The sequence below is a fragment of the Rhagoletis pomonella genome, unplaced genomic scaffold (genome assembly GCF_013731165.1).
Source record: "Rhagoletis pomonella isolate Grant_MI unplaced genomic scaffold, Rhpom_1.0 Rhpom_scaffold_00003, whole genome shotgun sequence".
NCBI classification, from domain to species: Eukaryota; Metazoa; Arthropoda; class Insecta; order Diptera; family Tephritidae; genus Rhagoletis; species Rhagoletis pomonella.
Genome location: NW_023458557.1, coordinates 18,475,891 through 18,494,039, shown reverse-complemented (window position 1 = coordinate 18,494,039; position 18,149 = coordinate 18,475,891). Strand labels below are relative to the sequence as shown.

General features: G+C 34.7%; 1 protein-coding gene across 1 annotated transcript; it reads right to left on the bottom strand.

Moving 5' to 3' along the window:
• Window positions 1-11,402: 11,402 nt before the first annotated feature.
• On the bottom strand, window positions 11,403-16,303 carry LOC118735048 (galactosylgalactosylxylosylprotein 3-beta-glucuronosyltransferase S). Its single transcript, XM_036464642.1, has 5 exons — window positions 16,019-16,303; window positions 15,605-15,956; window positions 15,402-15,546; window positions 11,572-12,288; window positions 11,403-11,511 (listed from the first exon to the last, which is right to left on the bottom strand). Exons 1-3 carry the CDS (start codon window positions 16,250-16,252, stop codon window positions 15,485-15,487), a joined length of 648 nt encoding a protein of 215 aa, XP_036320535.1. The 5' UTR covers window positions 16,253-16,303; the 3' UTR covers window positions 11,403-11,511; window positions 11,572-12,288; window positions 15,402-15,484.
• Window positions 16,304-18,149: the final 1,846 nt, after the last annotated feature.

Here is an 18,149-nt window from a genome sequence, read left to right as displayed (position 1 = left end):
GCCGGCCAACGCCTGCTTGGGAATGCTGGCTACGCACAAATATGTGCTGGTGCCCCTGCTGGCTATGCGACTTACCAGTCGGTTGGGCGATAGTTGGCTGCTCAATTAAAGATAAAATTAAAACTTTACTTTGCGGTTTCAAGGTACGCGGGCGAATGCCGCCAATTTATTTTTTCACTTTTGACATAAGCCTAGCAGCTGTCTTACATAGAACAGTGTTGCATTTTTAATATCGTAAATTATTGTATTAGATTAGCTTTAAGGTGTGTTCATACAAGGTGATTTATAGGGTTGCAAATTGTATGCTTTTATCGCATTACATCACCCTCGTTTGGGAAAAGAAGAAGAAGAGAATTTTGCCATATTCTTCTTGCCCAAAATTTGTACCCAGAATTAAATTGTTTTTAAGGAACGAATTTGGAATGCTTAAGGAATATTCACCCCCCTTTACATTCGTTCGTTCATAACAATTTAACTTAAGCTAAATATTCAATCAAAAGCTATATTTACTTAGTTATTATTACTAATTTTAGTTATTTATAATTATTTAATTGGCAAACTATTCTTGTAGTATAAAGATAAGTATAATATTTTGTAGGTAGCTTATGATAATTAACTATGACTTAAGAGTCTATTTAATTTAAATTTACATAAGTATATTTTTAATTGCCTAGGGAAAAATGGAAATTCGAGTTTCTTTTTTTTTATAGTGTTTGTACAAAAATGTTTAAAGTTTGATTTTAAGAATTCATGAAAAATGCTTTTTGTTTTAATAAATTCGTTTCATATTTTGTAAAAACAATTCTTATATTACAATTTGTAGAAAAATATGTTATAAATACTTATATTTTTCCTTGAGCTAGTTTTCATATTGAAAATTTGTACATTTCTGATTATTTTGTTGTTTTGTACATTTTTATTTTTGTTTATAAGGTAATAAAGTGGAATTAAAATTAATTATACATACGTATATATATAAAAAAATTGTTTAATTTAATTTTATGAATTCTATTCTTATGTACTGTTTTTTCTTTGTTTTTTGCTTCATCAAAAATTGTGACGTTTACACCGTCAATTTTTGTTATAACGTATGGCCCTTGGTATATGTTTTCATGCTTATTGCGAGGTTCTTTTTGAACAATAACCCTGTCGTTAACGCTAATTGATAACGGACGCGCCGTTTTATCATATGTTAGTTTGTTTCGAATTTTGTGTTTATTAATTAATTCTTTAACGATTTTGTGCGACTTTTGCATTCGATATTTAACTTCTTTCGCGTAATTTTCTACATTATAAATCGGGTAAATTTTATCTTTTTTCAAATCTTGGGGCACTGTTGCCAAATATTAATTCGGTGCCTAAGTCTGATTTAATGGAATTCATTACACCGTAAGTTAAGACAAAACTTTCGAAAATAGCAGAGGCAATCGTTTTAGCGCTTTTGTCTGGCACAGCTACTGTTACCAAATACTTTGTTAAATCGCATATAATGGTAATTGCGAACCTATTACCATTATTTGACTCTGGTAGGGGTCCTAATGTGTCGATTACAATAATATCAAATGGTTTGCAAGGTGTTGGCGTTAATACAAGATTTCCCTTGTTTTTAGGTTTAACCTTGTTTAATAAACATTTTGAACAATTTTTAACAAACTTGGATATATCACGGGTCATATTTTTCCAGTGATACTTTGTACGTAATTTTGCATAAAGTTTTTTAATTCCGCAGTGTCCGCCTGTTATGGGGTCATTATGGTAAATGGTCATTAACTTTAACTTTTATCATCGTCAGTTACTGCTTCTACCGGTTCTGTTAATACGATTTGTAAAAATTTTTAAATATTATTACCGCTGGTTTTCAAATTAGAAATAGAGAAATTATTGAAAAATATATCATCTTTTTGCCACTCTACTTTCTTAATGTTGCGATTGCCGGCTTCATTATCGAGCCTCAAAAGTAACTCGTCTAAACAAGTTGTTTCGTTAACCTTCGCAAAATTGAGTAATTCTTGTTTCTTGTGTTTTAAATGTGCACATATTTGAATATTTGAAATTTTGTTATCTTTATCGTAGCGAAAATGCGTTACTATTCGCGGAATATTTTTAGAAAAATTGTATGAAAATTTATCGTAAACTTGTACTGTACGGTTGTCCGTGTAATTGTTTTCGTTTTGTAATTCTATTGTTTTTGTCATTGATCGCGTTTTCATAGCTAAAACATGTTTTGTAGAGTCTTTTAGTTCGTTAATGGTAATGCGTGAAAGTGCGTCTGCTACAACGTTTGATATGCCTTTTATGTACTCAATAGTGAAGTCGTATTCTGACAGTTCTAGGCAAATTCTAACAAGTTTTGAAGATGGGTCCTTCATGTTAAAAAGATAAACTAAGGGTCGATGGTCAGACTTCACCTTAAAGTGAGTGCCGTAAACATAAGGTCGAAACTGCTTAATAGCAAAATATATAGCTAAAAGTTCTTGTTCTGTAATAGGTTTATTTTGTTCTGCTTTGTTAAAAGATTTAGAAGCGAAGCATACTGGTAAGTTGTTGCCATTATGATTTTGGCTTAATATAGCACCGCACCCGTTTTTCGAAGCATCTACCGTTATTAAAAATTCTTTAGTAAAATCAGGATATTGCAAAAGTTTAGGAGACATTAGGGCTGATTTTAAGTGTTGAAATGCAGTTTCAAAAGCGTTGTCCCATAAGAATTCGAAATTTTTTCGACTCAGTCTATTCAAAGGTGCTGCCAGCGACGCAAAGTTAGGTATGAAGCGTCTATTATAATTTGCAAACGCAACGAATCGACGAACAGCGTCTTTATCTGAAGGATTTGTATACTTTTTTATTGCGTTAATTTTTGAATCGTCTGGCAGCAGTCCCTTTTCTGAGCACTTGTGCCCTAAAAATGTTACCTCAGCACGAAGAAAATTGCATTTTGTTGGGTTTAAAACGCTTGATTTGGAGAAATGCCTGAAAAGGCTATTGACATCATTCGAGAAAAAGAATTCGGTGCTACGTTTAAACCGAATGGTAAAACTTTCCAGTGAAAAGCTCCCTTGTCAGTGCTGAAAGATGTTATATATCGCGAGTTTTTATGCAATGGAATTTGATGGAAACCAGAAAATAGATCTAAAGTCGAAAAGTATTTTGCTCGACCAAGGTTCTCCAATAGTCGTCCACACGTGCTAGTGGAAATTTGTCAGCGATAAGCTTTTTATTAACCGCTCTGAAGTCAACGCACATGCGTTACGATTTTTGGCCGGATGGATCTTTTTTTGGTACTAAAATTAATGGACTGTTATAATTAGAGGAGCTTGGTTCGATTAAATCATTTCGCAGTAAAGTATCGACTTGTCTATTTATTTCTTCGCGTTGTGAGTACGGCAAACGATAGTCTTTGATATAAACGGGAATCTTGTCATTCAGTCGAAGTTTCTGTTCGTAAAAGTTGTTGAGTGTCATACGGTCTGTTTTTAAGGCAAATACATCGGCGTATTGTAGGCATAATTCGAGCAATTTGTTTTTAGTATATTTTGGCATTTGTTTTTGTAAAATTGACTTTAGTTCCCCTAACCGTTTTGTCTCTTGGGAAGTTTCGTTTATTTTGTAGACATTATAGTTACATATATCCTCAGCTTTGATGTTATAGTTACGAACGTATTTTACCTCGTCCGTAGTATTTATTACTTTCAAAATTGGATCTGTTGTGTCAACGACACATTTTGATGTAAAAACCCCAGAAAAAAGCTCGTGAGAGTCTACGAAAACAGGGTTTTTTGAATTAGCCAATTTAAATAAACGAAAAACTTCACATCTTGGAGGAATTACTAAAATGTCGGTATTTGAACCGTGCAAAATTGCTATTTTAGTGCTTTCTGTCCCGATGCCGATAGTTATACTGTCATTTGCGTAGTTAATAATACATCTGTTCGTCTTTAAAAAGGCCTTGCCTAGTATGCCGTCAGAAGGTATATTAAAACTGTCGTCTACAACGTGAAGAGTATGCGGAATAAAAAAATTTGATACAACCAAGTTTGTACTTACAGTTCCCAATGTTGTAACCGTTTCAGTTGTTACACCAGTGATGTTTATGGTATGGCTACTGTTAATTGATTAATTTCTTGCTAAACTGGAAATCTTGATTAAAGAGATGTCTGCCTGTGAATCTACGAGAAACGAGCATAATTTGTAAGAATCGGTACAATTTAATTCAATAAAATCTGAATAATTAAGGTTCAAGCAGTATATAGATTTTTCAGGGGTAGCTACGTTCAATTGCTTAGCTCCTGCTCCCCCAGTGTTCGCTCCTGAGGGGCATCGGCGTTTAAAAATCGAACATTAGAAGTGTTTCTAGAATTTGAACGAGAATAGTTGTTTCTGTTGCTTGCTGAACGATTGCTTGTGCTATTTCTGTAATTATTATATCTATTTTTAAAATTGTTACTTCTATTGTAGTTATTTTGATTTTGGTGCCTTGTGTTATTGCCATTATTGTGCCTATTAGTATTGCCGCTATTAAATCTGAAACTATTGTTGTGATAGCCATAGTTGTTATGCCCTCTAAAACCTCCTCGAAAACTGTTTGGTCTATTTGCCCGTGACCTAAAAGATAACACCTGACGCTCTTTGACTTCATTATTGTGTTCTACAATCATTTTCGCGACTACATCCTTTGAATCGGTAAAAGTTGTTGATGCCAAAATAGATTTCACTAGCTCTTAACGGCGTTCAGCCTGCAAACGTTTACTGTCTGCTCTACCGCTAACTCATGGGCTTTCGCTTGAGTCATACCCTCAATAATTAAAGATCGCTCTAATGCATCAGATAATTCCTCCACTCGCTTCGCAATATCGGCATAGTTGTTATTAGTAAAATGTAATGACGCGATTTTGCCAGAGACAACTTTGGAATTATCTGGTTTGATTCTGCTGGGTAGCGAGTTTACACTTTAAAAATGCTATAAATGTTGTAGTTAAACTTTCATCCGACAATTCTTCTATTAAATTGATTTTGTCAATGAATGAGTCGAGCGATAGGGGGTCACCACTATAGTTTTCTCGGATTATAGACGCACACAAACTAACAAAAGATTTCTTTTGCTCAGGTGTTGCCATTTTTATGTCGTTTGTATACGCAATAAAATTAATATTTGGTGAACTAATCGTTACGCAAGGCGTTTCTTCAATTTGTAAAAATTCTTTAAATAAAGGCAAAGAACAAAATTTTTTTAGCGGTGGAAACTTCTGGTGTGCCAGCTGAACAAGCGTCAGCAAAGTCGTCGTCGGAATCTACTTCAGAATTTAAAATATCTTCTTTTATAAGAACTGAAAAATCTTCGGGTACTAGAACTTTACACCCAATTTTTTGAAAACACTGAAGTAGTTTTTCTCTGCACCGCGGTCAACTTTTAATTATAGATGCTGGCTTGTTTCCTTGTTGTTTCGAATTTTTTACTTGAATTAAAATATCGTTGTAAGTTTCGATTAAAGATTTTTTATATTCGTCAACTTTTTCCCGATTTGTTGAAAGTGGACGGCTTTGAAGAACACGCTTGGTAACTTTTAAAAATTTTGCTTGTAAATCTTTGAATACAAGTTCGACATCTGACATCTGGCACACACGCAAAGCAAAAGATCTATAAAAATCTATCGATCTATTGTGTTATTGGAAAAAAAAAAATTATTTGAATAAAGTTGTAATATTTGAAGTTTGACGTTTATTGATAATTATAATCGTTGAAATATTTAACTATATTTCAAACGAAATTCTAAAAGTTGTAGTATAAAATCACGGAATGGTACAGGCGAATATTCGTATTAAGTTTGTATCGAATATTTGAAAAAAGAAAAAATTTATGAAAATTCCAAAATTTGACTTCTGCCTAATATTGCAAAGAATCGAAGAAAAATTTTATAAAAACTTTAAATTGTTGGAAAGTTACGTTTAAAAATAAAAAAACATTACATTTGTACCTCACTGTACCACTGAAGCTGAAATTCCAAGAGAAAAAACAGTAACATATACATGTGCATAGATGAAAATGTGTAAGTATTGATATAAGTATGTATGTAGGTATATTACAGTTGTACATATGGAAATGAAAGCTAATTATATAAAAAGTACAGTAGGTATTAAAAGTGAATTTGACAATCCAAAAGTTTTAATAATTGAAATTGAAAAAGATTTAAATTGTAGTAAAATTTGCCAAAATTTTTAATATAATGCGAAGTATTTGAAAAGATTACAAAAGTTGTTTGTTTAAATTTAAGAAAATATGTATGTATATGTAGTGTGGTGTTTCGCACTGAGTGCATCATACCGTACGGCTTGTGTCCCGCTCGTTCTCGTTGTCGTTGCTCAAACTGTTGTTGTTGTCTTCACTGTAGTTGCTAAAGGTGTTGTTGTCTCTACGCTGATATCTGTACAAATATGTTTGTCGAAGTGGCGTGGTGCTGTCTGCCGTTGTAACGGAGTTACGGTGGTTTAGAGCATTATTTTAGCGGCGTGGTTTTGCGCGCCGTTAGGTAACGGGTGTTACTGTTCAGTGGTGGCTTGGTATATTTTGGTGGTACAGTCGCGCGTTAAAATGCACATTCTGCCGTTTTTTCCTCTTTTTGTCCTTTTACAATCACTTAAGTTTCTTTTATTTGGTTTTTAAACTTTTCACCTTAAGTTTCAATGTTTTGTTTGCTGTACCACCAGCCACTGTATTTTTGCTTAATTTAAAAAACAACTTTAGCCACTGTATTTTTGCTTTGTTCAAAAAACCACTTTACCCACCAGCCACTGCACTTATCTCGTATTTTGTGTTTTAGCTTTGTAAATTATTTTAAAATTTGGCACAACCGATTTTTTGGATTTTCTGAATTTTGTTCTTATGTTTTGTAATTTATTTTAAAAATTTGGTACAACCGATTTTTTTGGGATTTTTTGAGTTTTTTTTTGTAATTTTTAAAGTTTTTGGCATTTTTTTGTCGCAATCTTTGAAAGTTTTTTCTCTTGCCTTTGTAATAGTTTTTAGTTAATTATTTGTAACCACCACCACATTTTTTTTTAATTTAATTTAATTTTTTTTTTGAGTCCATTTTCATTTTAATTTTGTTGTACACATATGCATGCATATACATATATGTATGTATGCGTATTAAAGTTTTAGTCCTTTTTTTTGGAAAAACCTTTTTTTTTTGATTTTTTTTAACCTTTATTTTATTTTTTTGTAATTTTTGTGTTTTTTAATACATTTTAAGTTCATTTTTTTTTTTTGATTTTATTGTTGTTTCACATTTTATTTTTTTTAGCAAATTTTGTTGGCTTTGCCCACATTTTGAATGATAATTTCTCCTTCGCCCGAGGTTCGCCATTTTGACCGCATGGGTCCCGGTCGCCATGTGAAGTGGCCTTTCCACTTCCATTAAAAATTATATTGGTAGCATACCTTTGCGCTTGCAACTGTGGAGCCCTGGTGCTCCGCCGGCGCGGCTGCCGGCCAACGCTCCATTCCAAGGAGCCCTAGCGCTCCCACGGCGGGCAGTGCTGCTGCTTGCTTCTCGCGGAGCCCGGCGCTGATGCCGGCCAACGCCTGCTTGGGAAATCTGGCTACGCACAAATATGTGCTGGTGCCCCTGCTGGCTATGCGACTTACCAGTCGGTTGGGCGATAGTTGGCTGCTCAATTAAAGTTAAAATTAAAACTTTACTTTGCGGTTTCAAGGTACGCTGGCGAATGCCGCCAATTTATTTTTTCACTTTTGACATAAGCCTAGCAGCTGTCATACATAGAACAGTGTTGCATTTTTAATATCGTAAATTATTGTATTAGATTAGCTTTAAGGTGTGTTCATACAAGGTGATTTATAGGGTTGCAAATTGTATGCTTTTATCGCATTACAGTTAATATACAAATTGATTTTATAAGTGTCTTTAGATAGACATCTGACTGTAGCGCCATATTTTTTTTTAAGTTTGAAAGGTGAAGAAATGAAAATTTTAATTTTCTTAATTTTTTCGGAATTTTGATGACAGAAAATGATTAATTGTTCTGTTGATTATATAACGCCACGCTTTTACAACTTTTTTAAAATTTTAATGTAAAAATGATCTTACCGGAAAACTCGTTGCGTTTATAAAATTACATTCAGGATAAATACCGAAAAAATTAGACAAAGTCCTTTCATTATTATTCAATTGACAAATCATTGCATTAAAATATTTCAGGAAGAGAAAAATATTTCAGTTGAAAACCACTTCTCCTTCGAAAGATATTTTTGGATAGTGTTTTACCTGTCAATTTACTTTTTACAATTTCAATTTACAAAACGAGAGTGAATCTTTAGACCAAAAGCTCTGCGGTTTGCACTTCTTAAGACTTCCACATATTTTATAAGCAGCCTTAAACAGGTGCAAAATGTTGCTCTTTTATTGGTTTTATAAATCGTATGCTTCTAATTTTATAAAGCTCTTATAGTAGTCTATATCTTGACCTTATAAAACATTTAAAGGTCTTATAAGGCGCTGACCCCAGAACATTTAATCAGTGTCAGACCAAAGCCTCTACACAAAGTGCCTCATAAAAGTTTTAAAGGTTTTATAAACTCATGTTGTAGACTACTATAAAATCCTGATAAAACTAGCAACATACGATTTATAAACTAATAATAGAGCTTTTTTTTCTACTACGAAGCCTCACCTCCTTGGGTCCTTTTAGTCTTATAAGGGTTTTATAGACTGTTTTATAGAGCAAAATGGTGACGTATTTTTTCTTCAATTTTGCGGAAGTATACCACTATAAAACTTGTTGTGTTATCCGGGAGGGCGTTTTTCCACCAAATGCTGCGATAGGGTGTTTTCCAATAAAATTCTGAAATAGGGTGTTCTTCAATCAAATTCTAAAGTAGGCCGTCCTTGAAAAGTTTTCTGAAGTAGGGCGTTTTCAAACTGGCTGCCGAGATGGGTCGATCTTTCACAGAGGTATCGTTATGGTTTCTGTGAAATGTGGAATATTATAGACCTGTAGGCTGGATTTTGGGCTCTTTCGATACTCACATCACCTTCCGTTTACTCTTCTGTATCTCGGCCCCAAGTGCTTTCTTAGCGCTTTTTTAGGCTGCTGCTCTGGTCAGCGCCTCAGGTCTGGCACGAGCGCACGTTGCGAGTCTGCACATTCTATGGCAGGCCCTTCGCAGCTCTGCAATTCGGTAATTCCACCAGTGTACCTGCTTTTTACCTGACCATGCTCTCCTCTGTGGCATTGAGGCTTTGCATGACTGGTGTATGCAACGCATCGTTTCGTTCACCAGTTTAGCAGAAATAGTTCTACTGAGCTTAGAATTATTGCTGACTTTTTTAAAACTCTTTATTTTAATAATTTCATCTTGTTTACAACCACTTGCCGGTTGTCGAACTGTCAAATTTCGATTATCGATAACTCTACAGCAGTGGTGCACACGTGAGCCAAATGGAGCCACTCGGCTTTCACGTACAAGTCGTGTGTACGAAGCTATCGAACTTTTGCGACGCTAGCAGCCAGCCAGTTTGCGTTCGCACTTCATGCAGTAAGCACCTCATGTATTGGAAGCTCTGCCAGCGATGTGCACCACTGCTCTACAGCAACTGACGATAGTTGCCAATGGTAATACAAATTTTCTTTCCAGTTGCGTTGCCAGCTGGCAACCGAACCGTGGTTGCGTTGCTATCCGTAATTGACCCATAAATTTCAAGCTTGGAGCTCCAGATTCGTTCTACTCGAATCTTTTGTCATCTGATCTTTGGCCAGTTGACCAAGAACAAGTGCAGTAGCGAATGTAGTCAACTCATCTCAAAGAAAGCACTTAAATATTTACTTTCAAAATGGTTGGCCTGAAAACGAAATCGTGTGCTGTTAAATGCTTTAGTTCGCAGTTGGACTATGATGTCTTCGCAATTGTTGAAACGTAGGTAAACGACGATTTTTTTGACTCAGAATTTTTTGGCCAAAATCTCTTCGCTTTCTTTCGTAAGGATAGGGATGCAATCAGAACGGGCCGCTGAAGAGGGGGTGGTGTCTTGATTGCGGTGCAACGCTAGTACTGCGCATCGCTAATTACACTGGATAATGAATATACCAGGGTTTGAAAAACTGTCAGCCCAGCAGCAACAGCACTACTATTTTTGCTTTTTCTTCGCTTTGAAATTTTTGATTTTCATTCAAACTGATTTGCTTTCGCTGTGACTTTGAAAGTTTTATTTTGCTTTTTTGTCGGCAGTTTATTGAAAACAATTTAGTAAATTGAAGTTACTGCTTTTGATTTGCTGTGATAGCACTTTTCTTGTGCTGAGATTTGCTTGAATATCCTGTGCACATGAAGCTTTGCAGCATGGTGTATTATCGCTGACTCGCCAGGAGTGAGTACACACAAATATTGCAGTATCAATTCCTTTGCCTTGACCTTTCGCTAGCGATTATCTGGTGTGAAATTGGCGATTACCAATCGCTAGCGAATTGCCTAGCAATCGGTAATGCATCGTCGTAGTTGGCTTATGGTCGTCTCTTGTCACCAGAACAACTAAAGGGTAGTGCATTTGTGCATGCATACATATTTCTGCCAATTTGATGTTTCACGATCAAGTGATAGTCGAATTGCTGTTACTTTGCTGCCGCTGCGCTGTCGTTGTGCTTTCACATATTGTTTTTTTAACTGTCTGGTTGCTTTCGAAATTTTACAGCAAAACGACAGCCAAAGCACTTGCTTTTTTCCGAATTGCTGTTGCTTTGCTTTCGATATCATACATGCCGAAGTCAAAGCACAGTAAAAGTAAATCAAATGAAAAAATTACAGCATTTTCAAACCCTGGAATATACCCTTCTCGAAAAATGAAAGTGGCTCTACTCTTATTGATAAAATATTTATAGTTTCCTCATATATTCCGTTTAATAGTGTTGATAGTCTCTTAGAGCTCAGCAGATCACATTGTATCATTACCTACTGACAAATTAGGTGATAACCATATTTTTATTTTAGGAGATTTTAATCTTTGCAACCTTAATTGGTTACAAAGTTACTGCAATTCTGGTCTCACACTACTAATCTCTCAAGTATTTGTGAATATTATTTTAAATATTTTAGGCCTGAACTTGCTGCAAATTAATACCTTTAAAAACAAGCTCGATTGTTGGATCTGATCTTTGTTAGCGACCTAGTCACTTCTTCGGATAAGCATCATATTCCTTTGGTTCTTAACGTAGAATTTTATAAGTTCACCTCTGGAACTTTAGTAGATCGCGGAGTGCTATAATACTTTCAGGTCAGTGGTGTGTAATACATGCTTACTCATGCCGATTCAAAAACGCCCTATTTCAGCACATTTTCAATGTATTTTCAGCTGAGATATGGCATTTTTGAACAGAATTCTGAAATAGAGCGCTCTTCAATCAAAATTCTAAAGTAGGCCGTCCTTGAAAAGTTTTCTGAGGTGGGGCGTTTTCGAACTGGCTGCCGAGATGGGTCGATCTTTCACTAAGGTATCGTTATTGTTTCTGTGAAATGTGGGAAATTATAGACCTGTAAACTGGATTTTGAGCTCTTTCGATACTCACATCACCTTTAGGAATGAGCGAACTGGAATAAGTATTTGCAGGACAAAGCCGGTGTATTTCTACACAAAGCTTGACGGAAGTGTCGGTGGATGGTTCCTTCATGCAAGGCGCCAGCATCAGGCAGCGCTAGCATACAGGAAGCAGTCGAATGTCTGTTAAGCTCCTCGATTTTGGCAATTGAATTTTCCCCGGTCAGACTCATTTGGGAACCAGGCCATATTGATATTGCAGGGAGTCGCGCTGCGGAGAATTTGGCCAGCAAAGATACTGTCGAGTTGTACTCACATGGTATGGAGTGGGAGTACTTTCTCTTTGGTAAGCTTATTGGGAGTATACTTAGGTATTGATTTTCATGCGATATGGCTAAATGTCACATCGAAACGTCACTGCCCTGCAGGGAAAAAATTATCAATTGATTAAAATAACCAACTTATAGTTAGCTATTTTGCGGGATTTCGATAAATAACTAACTTTACTTAGCTATGACAAAAGCAACTTTAAGTGAGTTGTAAAGTTGTGCAGGAGTAATGCAGATGTTATCGTGAGTTTGTTTTCAATCAAGTATCATTTTAAATATCCTCTTAAAAAATACTTGCAATACTCTTTTTTACTGCACTTCGCAGATTCTTTTTCGAGTTCTGGACAAATAAAATAAAGATCGCAATTTTACATTATTATTTTGATGTTATGTCTGATGGAATTCAAATGTGGGACCACCTGCAAAAGAACATGAAAACAAATAAGCAAATATGTAATGTTAAATAAAAAAAGTAAATAAATAAAAATAAAAAATTGATTTTTTTTTGTTAATTGATAGTTTATGTCCGAAAGCAGTTAGTTGCAAGTTAGTTGACATCTAATGCAGAGGAAACCAGTTCTAACTATTTTGCGGCCATCGCCCTTCAAAAGTAGTTAGTTACGGCCAAAGAAAATAGTTAATAAATAGTAACCACCAGTCCACTGCTAGTTAGTTAATAGTTAGCTACAAATTATTCCCATGTCTTGCAGGGTGTATACAGAACGATGAGGTGGAATAAAAACTGTGCCTTAAGCTGACAAAATTTTGTGAAGCTGCCAAAAATATTTACTTAAGTACAAAATAAGTTGTTCCTTACAAGAATACATAATTTTTATCTTAGACATTGACACTGTTAACAATAGATTGGCGCTTACACATATGTTAGTGTTTGGCCGAACTTCTCCTCCAATTTGTGGCGTGCGCCTTGATTTTTTCACACAAAGGGGAGGGACCTACAGTTTTACGCCGACTCCTAGTGCCATTTTTTATGAGAAGCTGTTAGAAAAAAACCGCTCTTAGAAAGAATTTTTTTTTTAAGTTGGGTTGAAGCGGGCTTGAACCCAGGACCCGCGTAATGGTAACTTCCACTGCTAACCACTACACCACAGTGGCCGCCTTTGACACTGTTATGAAGTTGTAATAACGGGCAAATATATCTCATTTCTTAATTTAGCTATTTTTCTAACTAAATTTTTGATTTAGCTTTTTTTAGCTTTATTTTTTTGTCCACTTAGCCTTTTCTCTGAAAAAGTTCTGGCAACTGGCAAAGATAAAATGTATTTCTAAGTTAAGAGTTTAATTTTCCAAAATCAACATGGATTTGTATCCGGTCGCTCCACAGTTACAAATCTGGCAGTCTTTAGTGAGTATTGCATCTCAGCATTTTCTTCAGGATGCCAAGTTGATTGCAACTACACCGACTTTTTTAAAGCCTTCGACAAAGTTTCGTACATGGCATTGATCGACAAACTCCCATACCTTTGCTTCTTTTCAACCTTTCTGCAACGGCTCAAGTCACACTTGTATCGACGGCGGTGTTTGTAACTGTGAATGCTCGCAATCAGAAACTTTTTGGTTACTTCTGGCGTTCCACAAGGTAGGATTCAAGGTGCCCTGCTTTTTATATTATTTATAAATGAAATCCGTTAAGAATTCTGCTGACATAAAAAATCAGAGTTGGATAACTTTTATTTATATTTAAATATTAACAAATGCTTTTACGTATCATTTTCAAAATCGAGAAATTTATTAAAAACGCGGTATAGTTTATCTGAGTGTAACTTGCAGTCAGTTAAAGAAATCAAGGATCTTGGTGTTATTTTTGATGGGAAATTCTCATTTAGCAGCCATACTAATTGTGTTATTTCGAAAGCATATGCCATGCTTGGCTTTGTGCGGCGGAATAGGACTGAATTTTCCGATCCATACACTTCAAAACTGCTATATACCTCTTTCGTATGCTCTCATCTGGAGTATGCAGCAATAATCTGGCGTCCTTTCCACCAGTTCCATATTGATAGGAGTGAACGCGTTCAGAAAGTTTTTCAAATTTGCCTTAAATTCACTATGCTTCTCTGATTCCATACCCTCATATAATGAGCGCTTATCGCTGCTCAATCTAAAATCGTTAGATAAAATTAGGTCAATACTGTCTTTAACTTTTATTTTTTGCATTACTCAAGAAACGTGTGACTGTCCGCAGTTTTTACGTGGAATAAATTTTAATATATGGAGGTATCTTCGTGCTTCCCTGGGTTTTTATGCTGGAAACTTCAGAATTAATTATGACCGCAACTCACCCATTGGCCAGTCAATTTGTGAATTTAAGCCGAGCTCAACTACTATCGACCTATATTTCTCTCTACCTAAGTAAATTTTTACTAATATTCTTAGTTTTATGCCCCAGGTCAAGCTTGATTGTCTGTAAGGAATTATTGTTTCGTAGACTGATTGATAAATAAATAAATAACCAAACACGGGCAAATATTTTAGATAATCTAAAAATGGAATAATTCCTAAATTTAAGTTTTTGCGAAAAACTAAGGCCTTAACCAACATTTTTTTACCGCGCTTTTATTAGCTTGGGATGTAACTATGTAATATTGTTGCGCCAATAAGATGCAGCAATTTCCATTCTCAAGTTACATACCTGATGACAGTACGAATGGGAATTGCTTTACATTTCCATTTGTACTCTCATCAGGTTACTTTAAGAATTTCCATACTTAAAATAAACTGATGACAGTACGAATGGAAATTATAAAAACGAGGTTTTAGTTTTTTAAACTATATTTATTATTATTTTACAGGAGAAGCAAAAGCATTATAAAAAGAGTATCAAAAACAGGTAGGGGGTTTTAAAAAGTGGTACTAACACTTTAAAAATTTGTACTGAAGGTGTATTTTTATACATCCTACCAAAATCTCTGAAAAACGCAGCTTCGAAAAAAGTGTTGGTAATAAATATATTATATATTGTACTATGTTTATGTTTATTTTTTTTAAATTCATAGAAATATTTCCGGACCAATCATAGATTGGCTTTTTGTTGATTTTTTGAAATGAATTAGTTTACTAAAAGGCTTACACGGATTTTATTTTTGGCAAAGTAGGATTTTCCTTTAATTTTTCGAAAAGTGAAACGCATGTTGTGTCCTCCTGTAGCAAAGACGTGTTCATAAAAAGTGCGCCATAAAAATAATTTTGTCCTCCCTTGACTGTTTTAAAAGTTGCGAAGCCTACCAAAAACATCAACAAATTTAAAAGTTTTTCATAGTTTACCTATACTCTTGCTAAATTTTTGACTTCTAAAATGTTTTCTTTGGAAATCCACATTTAAGTATAATACAACAAAAATTGATTAGTCCTAGTGGTAAAACACCTAACCTGTACTCCGCACCTTAAAAAGTTCGCAAAATTTTCTTTATTTTGTTACACCGTGTTATGTTTAGTGTTTTTAGGGGCTTGGATAACAACCAATAGAATATACCCGCAAAGAAAAATAAACTTGGTATTTTAAGTATGTACGTACTTATGTATACTAGTTTACTAAAATTTTCTTGAGTATTTTACGTCACGAACATCATGTAGGGACAAATTTGTGTAAGCTTAAATTCAGCTTAAAAAATAACTCAATGGTTTCGCTTTTCCATTCCTGCTTATAACAGCTTTTTGACCTAAAAAATAGATATATTTAGACAACTGTAATGTTAGCTAGCAAAGAATATGTAACACCTTCACTGTCCGAAGTGTTGGCAATACCCATCACTTCCAAAGATTTCATGAGAAAGCCAAGGTTAGAACGATCATCAAGATATTTGTTGTCAATTCTTAGAGTCCTACGTTCACGATTTTTGGTTTGCGTATGCCAAACAAGAATTTCTGTACAATTGCGAGCTCTAGGCTCAATTATAGTCAGTTCTAATCTAATGCTTCGTAAAAAGAGGTCTTCTTCATATCCCGCTTTATAAGGCATGCTGGCATTTGGATGTTCAGCCATGTACGCTAAATTTGTTGCGAAACCGGCCATATCTACTGGCCACCGCCTTTCCGCTACCCAAGAATCGAGAAATCCAACAACTTTACCCTGTGTGAACATAACGTTAAATTAATATAGATATCATAACAAGAATATTATTAAAAACTTACTCCCCGAACAACTGGCCCACTAACGGAATACTCTTCAATTAATCCCACTGGAAACATAGAGACGCGTTGCGTATCTCTTATTTCAGAAAAAAGTTTTAAGTCGTATGTATTGTCATCATCACCGAAGTACAGAACACCGTTTGTAATATTCCTTTGTCGTAACCATCGTATTGCTGCACGACGATTTGCCACACCACGAGGCAATGGCTTCTTCTTTCGATAGAATTCTGGCATTGGGCTGGCCAAGTGCGTAAAGGGCAAACCTAGAATTGAAAATGCATAGCTATCTAATAATAAATCTTTAACGAAATTATATTAATTAAAAAAATTAGTATGAAATGGTTCTGTGATGAAATTTTGGCATTTTCGGTATCATACACTGCAGCATCCCTTCTTAATTTGATCTTGTCTTTTCACACAATAACTATCATAACTACGGTGACCATATTTATGAAAGCCGAATACGGGACAAAAAATAAATTTGAAACTTTTTTCCACACTGTTTTCCCTGAAACAATATCCTTATAACATCAAAATTTTGTAGGATAATTTTCTCGAGATTTTTACCCGTAAAATTTGTTAAAAATTTTCGTTAAATTTTAGTATAATAAAGTGCAATTTTAAGTCGGTAAGGCTTACCACTAATTTTTGGCAACTTTTTTTTGTTGACGGTGTTACGCATTTTTTCATTTAAAGTATGTATGTTCGATCTTTTTTTTTTTGAAAGAGAAACAAATGAGCAGCACTTTTCACTCGCACTTTATTATACTCAACTTTAATGAGTTACAAAACTGCAAATCAAATTTTTTTCTAAAGATTCTAATTAAAAAGTTTGAAACTTTGGGGAAACATTGCAGAATTAATTTTTATAGTTTTTGCACAAAGTTGAAAATTGTGTATTAAAAGAGCGGTACTTTAATAAAATAAATAATAAACATTAAATAAACTAAGGAAAAAAAGACAAAACTTACTAAAATGTCGAGTCCTAATTTCTATTTTGGCCACTGTATGTATTCCTCGATTCGAATCATAGGTATTCAGATTAGAAGATTATAACTGTTTATAAAGAAAATTACGATTATATACCAACATCACTTAAAACTCGTTCATAGGCATGCCATTTTAATGAGAAGTTAAGGCGTCAGAGCACCGAATACGGGACAAATAGAGGACATTAAAAGAAATACAGAACATTTGGCGTCCCGTATAATATAAATTAATTAACAGGACAATGGGCCAAAAATAGGACTGTCCCGTATAATACAGGACGGATGGTCACCGTAATCATAACTATCCGACATCAACATATTGACAAGTCTTGGGCATGTATTAATTTATTATTATTTAATTTTAATAAATTTTTATTAAATACAAGTAGACGCGAAATATTTTGGTGCAACATTTTTACCAGCAATGCAGTTCACGATTTTCAGTGACACATTTATCTAGGGCTTTCGATTTCTGCTATCACATTCTCGAGCATTTCGATACCCGGGAAATCGAGTAATCGAGTTCTCGACACAATCTCGGGTATCGCCATTCTCACGAGCAATTTCGAGTAGTTATCGAGACATATGTACGTAAATATGTACATATTGTAATATTATACCTTGTACAGTATATTTTGCTTTGCAGACTTTGTGCTTAAGTGCACATTTAAGATACCTACCGCAAAATGCGCATCAGCGGCATTATTTTTAACATTTATAAGGAAACTGCTCCGATACTTGCATTCAACATACCTGCACATTAGCGATACCTGCCTTAAAAATTTGCAACTATTATCAATTATCAAAGAAAGTATTACGTTTACCTGCACTGGCTCTGCACTTACCCTAATTTTACAAGCTATTATTTATTTTGCTCATCTCGCAGAACAACGAAAACGGCAATTATTTTATGTAGTTATATAGATAATTAGATACCATTCGGAAAAAATTTCTCTTGCAGTAATTTCTACGTGGTAAGTGCTCCTCCATTATTTGGTTTCATAGGGATTCGGATACCTTCCTCATTGAAGTAGTAAAGAAAATTCGCTTAAGTGCTTTTTTCGGTTAAGCGCACAAGTTTTTCGTGCAAAGAAGGATGGGCAGCTAAGCAAAATATACTGTATATACATTTACTTGTCGGG

Coding starts and splice junctions, on each gene's coding strand:
- LOC118735048 (XM_036464642.1), bottom strand. CDS start 16,252: ATGCCAGAATTCTATCGAAAGAAGAAGCCATTGCCTCGTGGTGTGGCA. Junction 15,957..16,018: donor GTGGGCCAGTTGTTCGGGGA/GTAAGTTTTTAA, acceptor ATGTTCACACAG/GGTAAAGTTGTTGGATTTCT. Junction 15,547..15,604: donor CAACACTTCGGACAGTGAAG/GTGTTACATATT, acceptor TCTATTTTTTAG/GTCAAAAAGCTGTTATAAGC.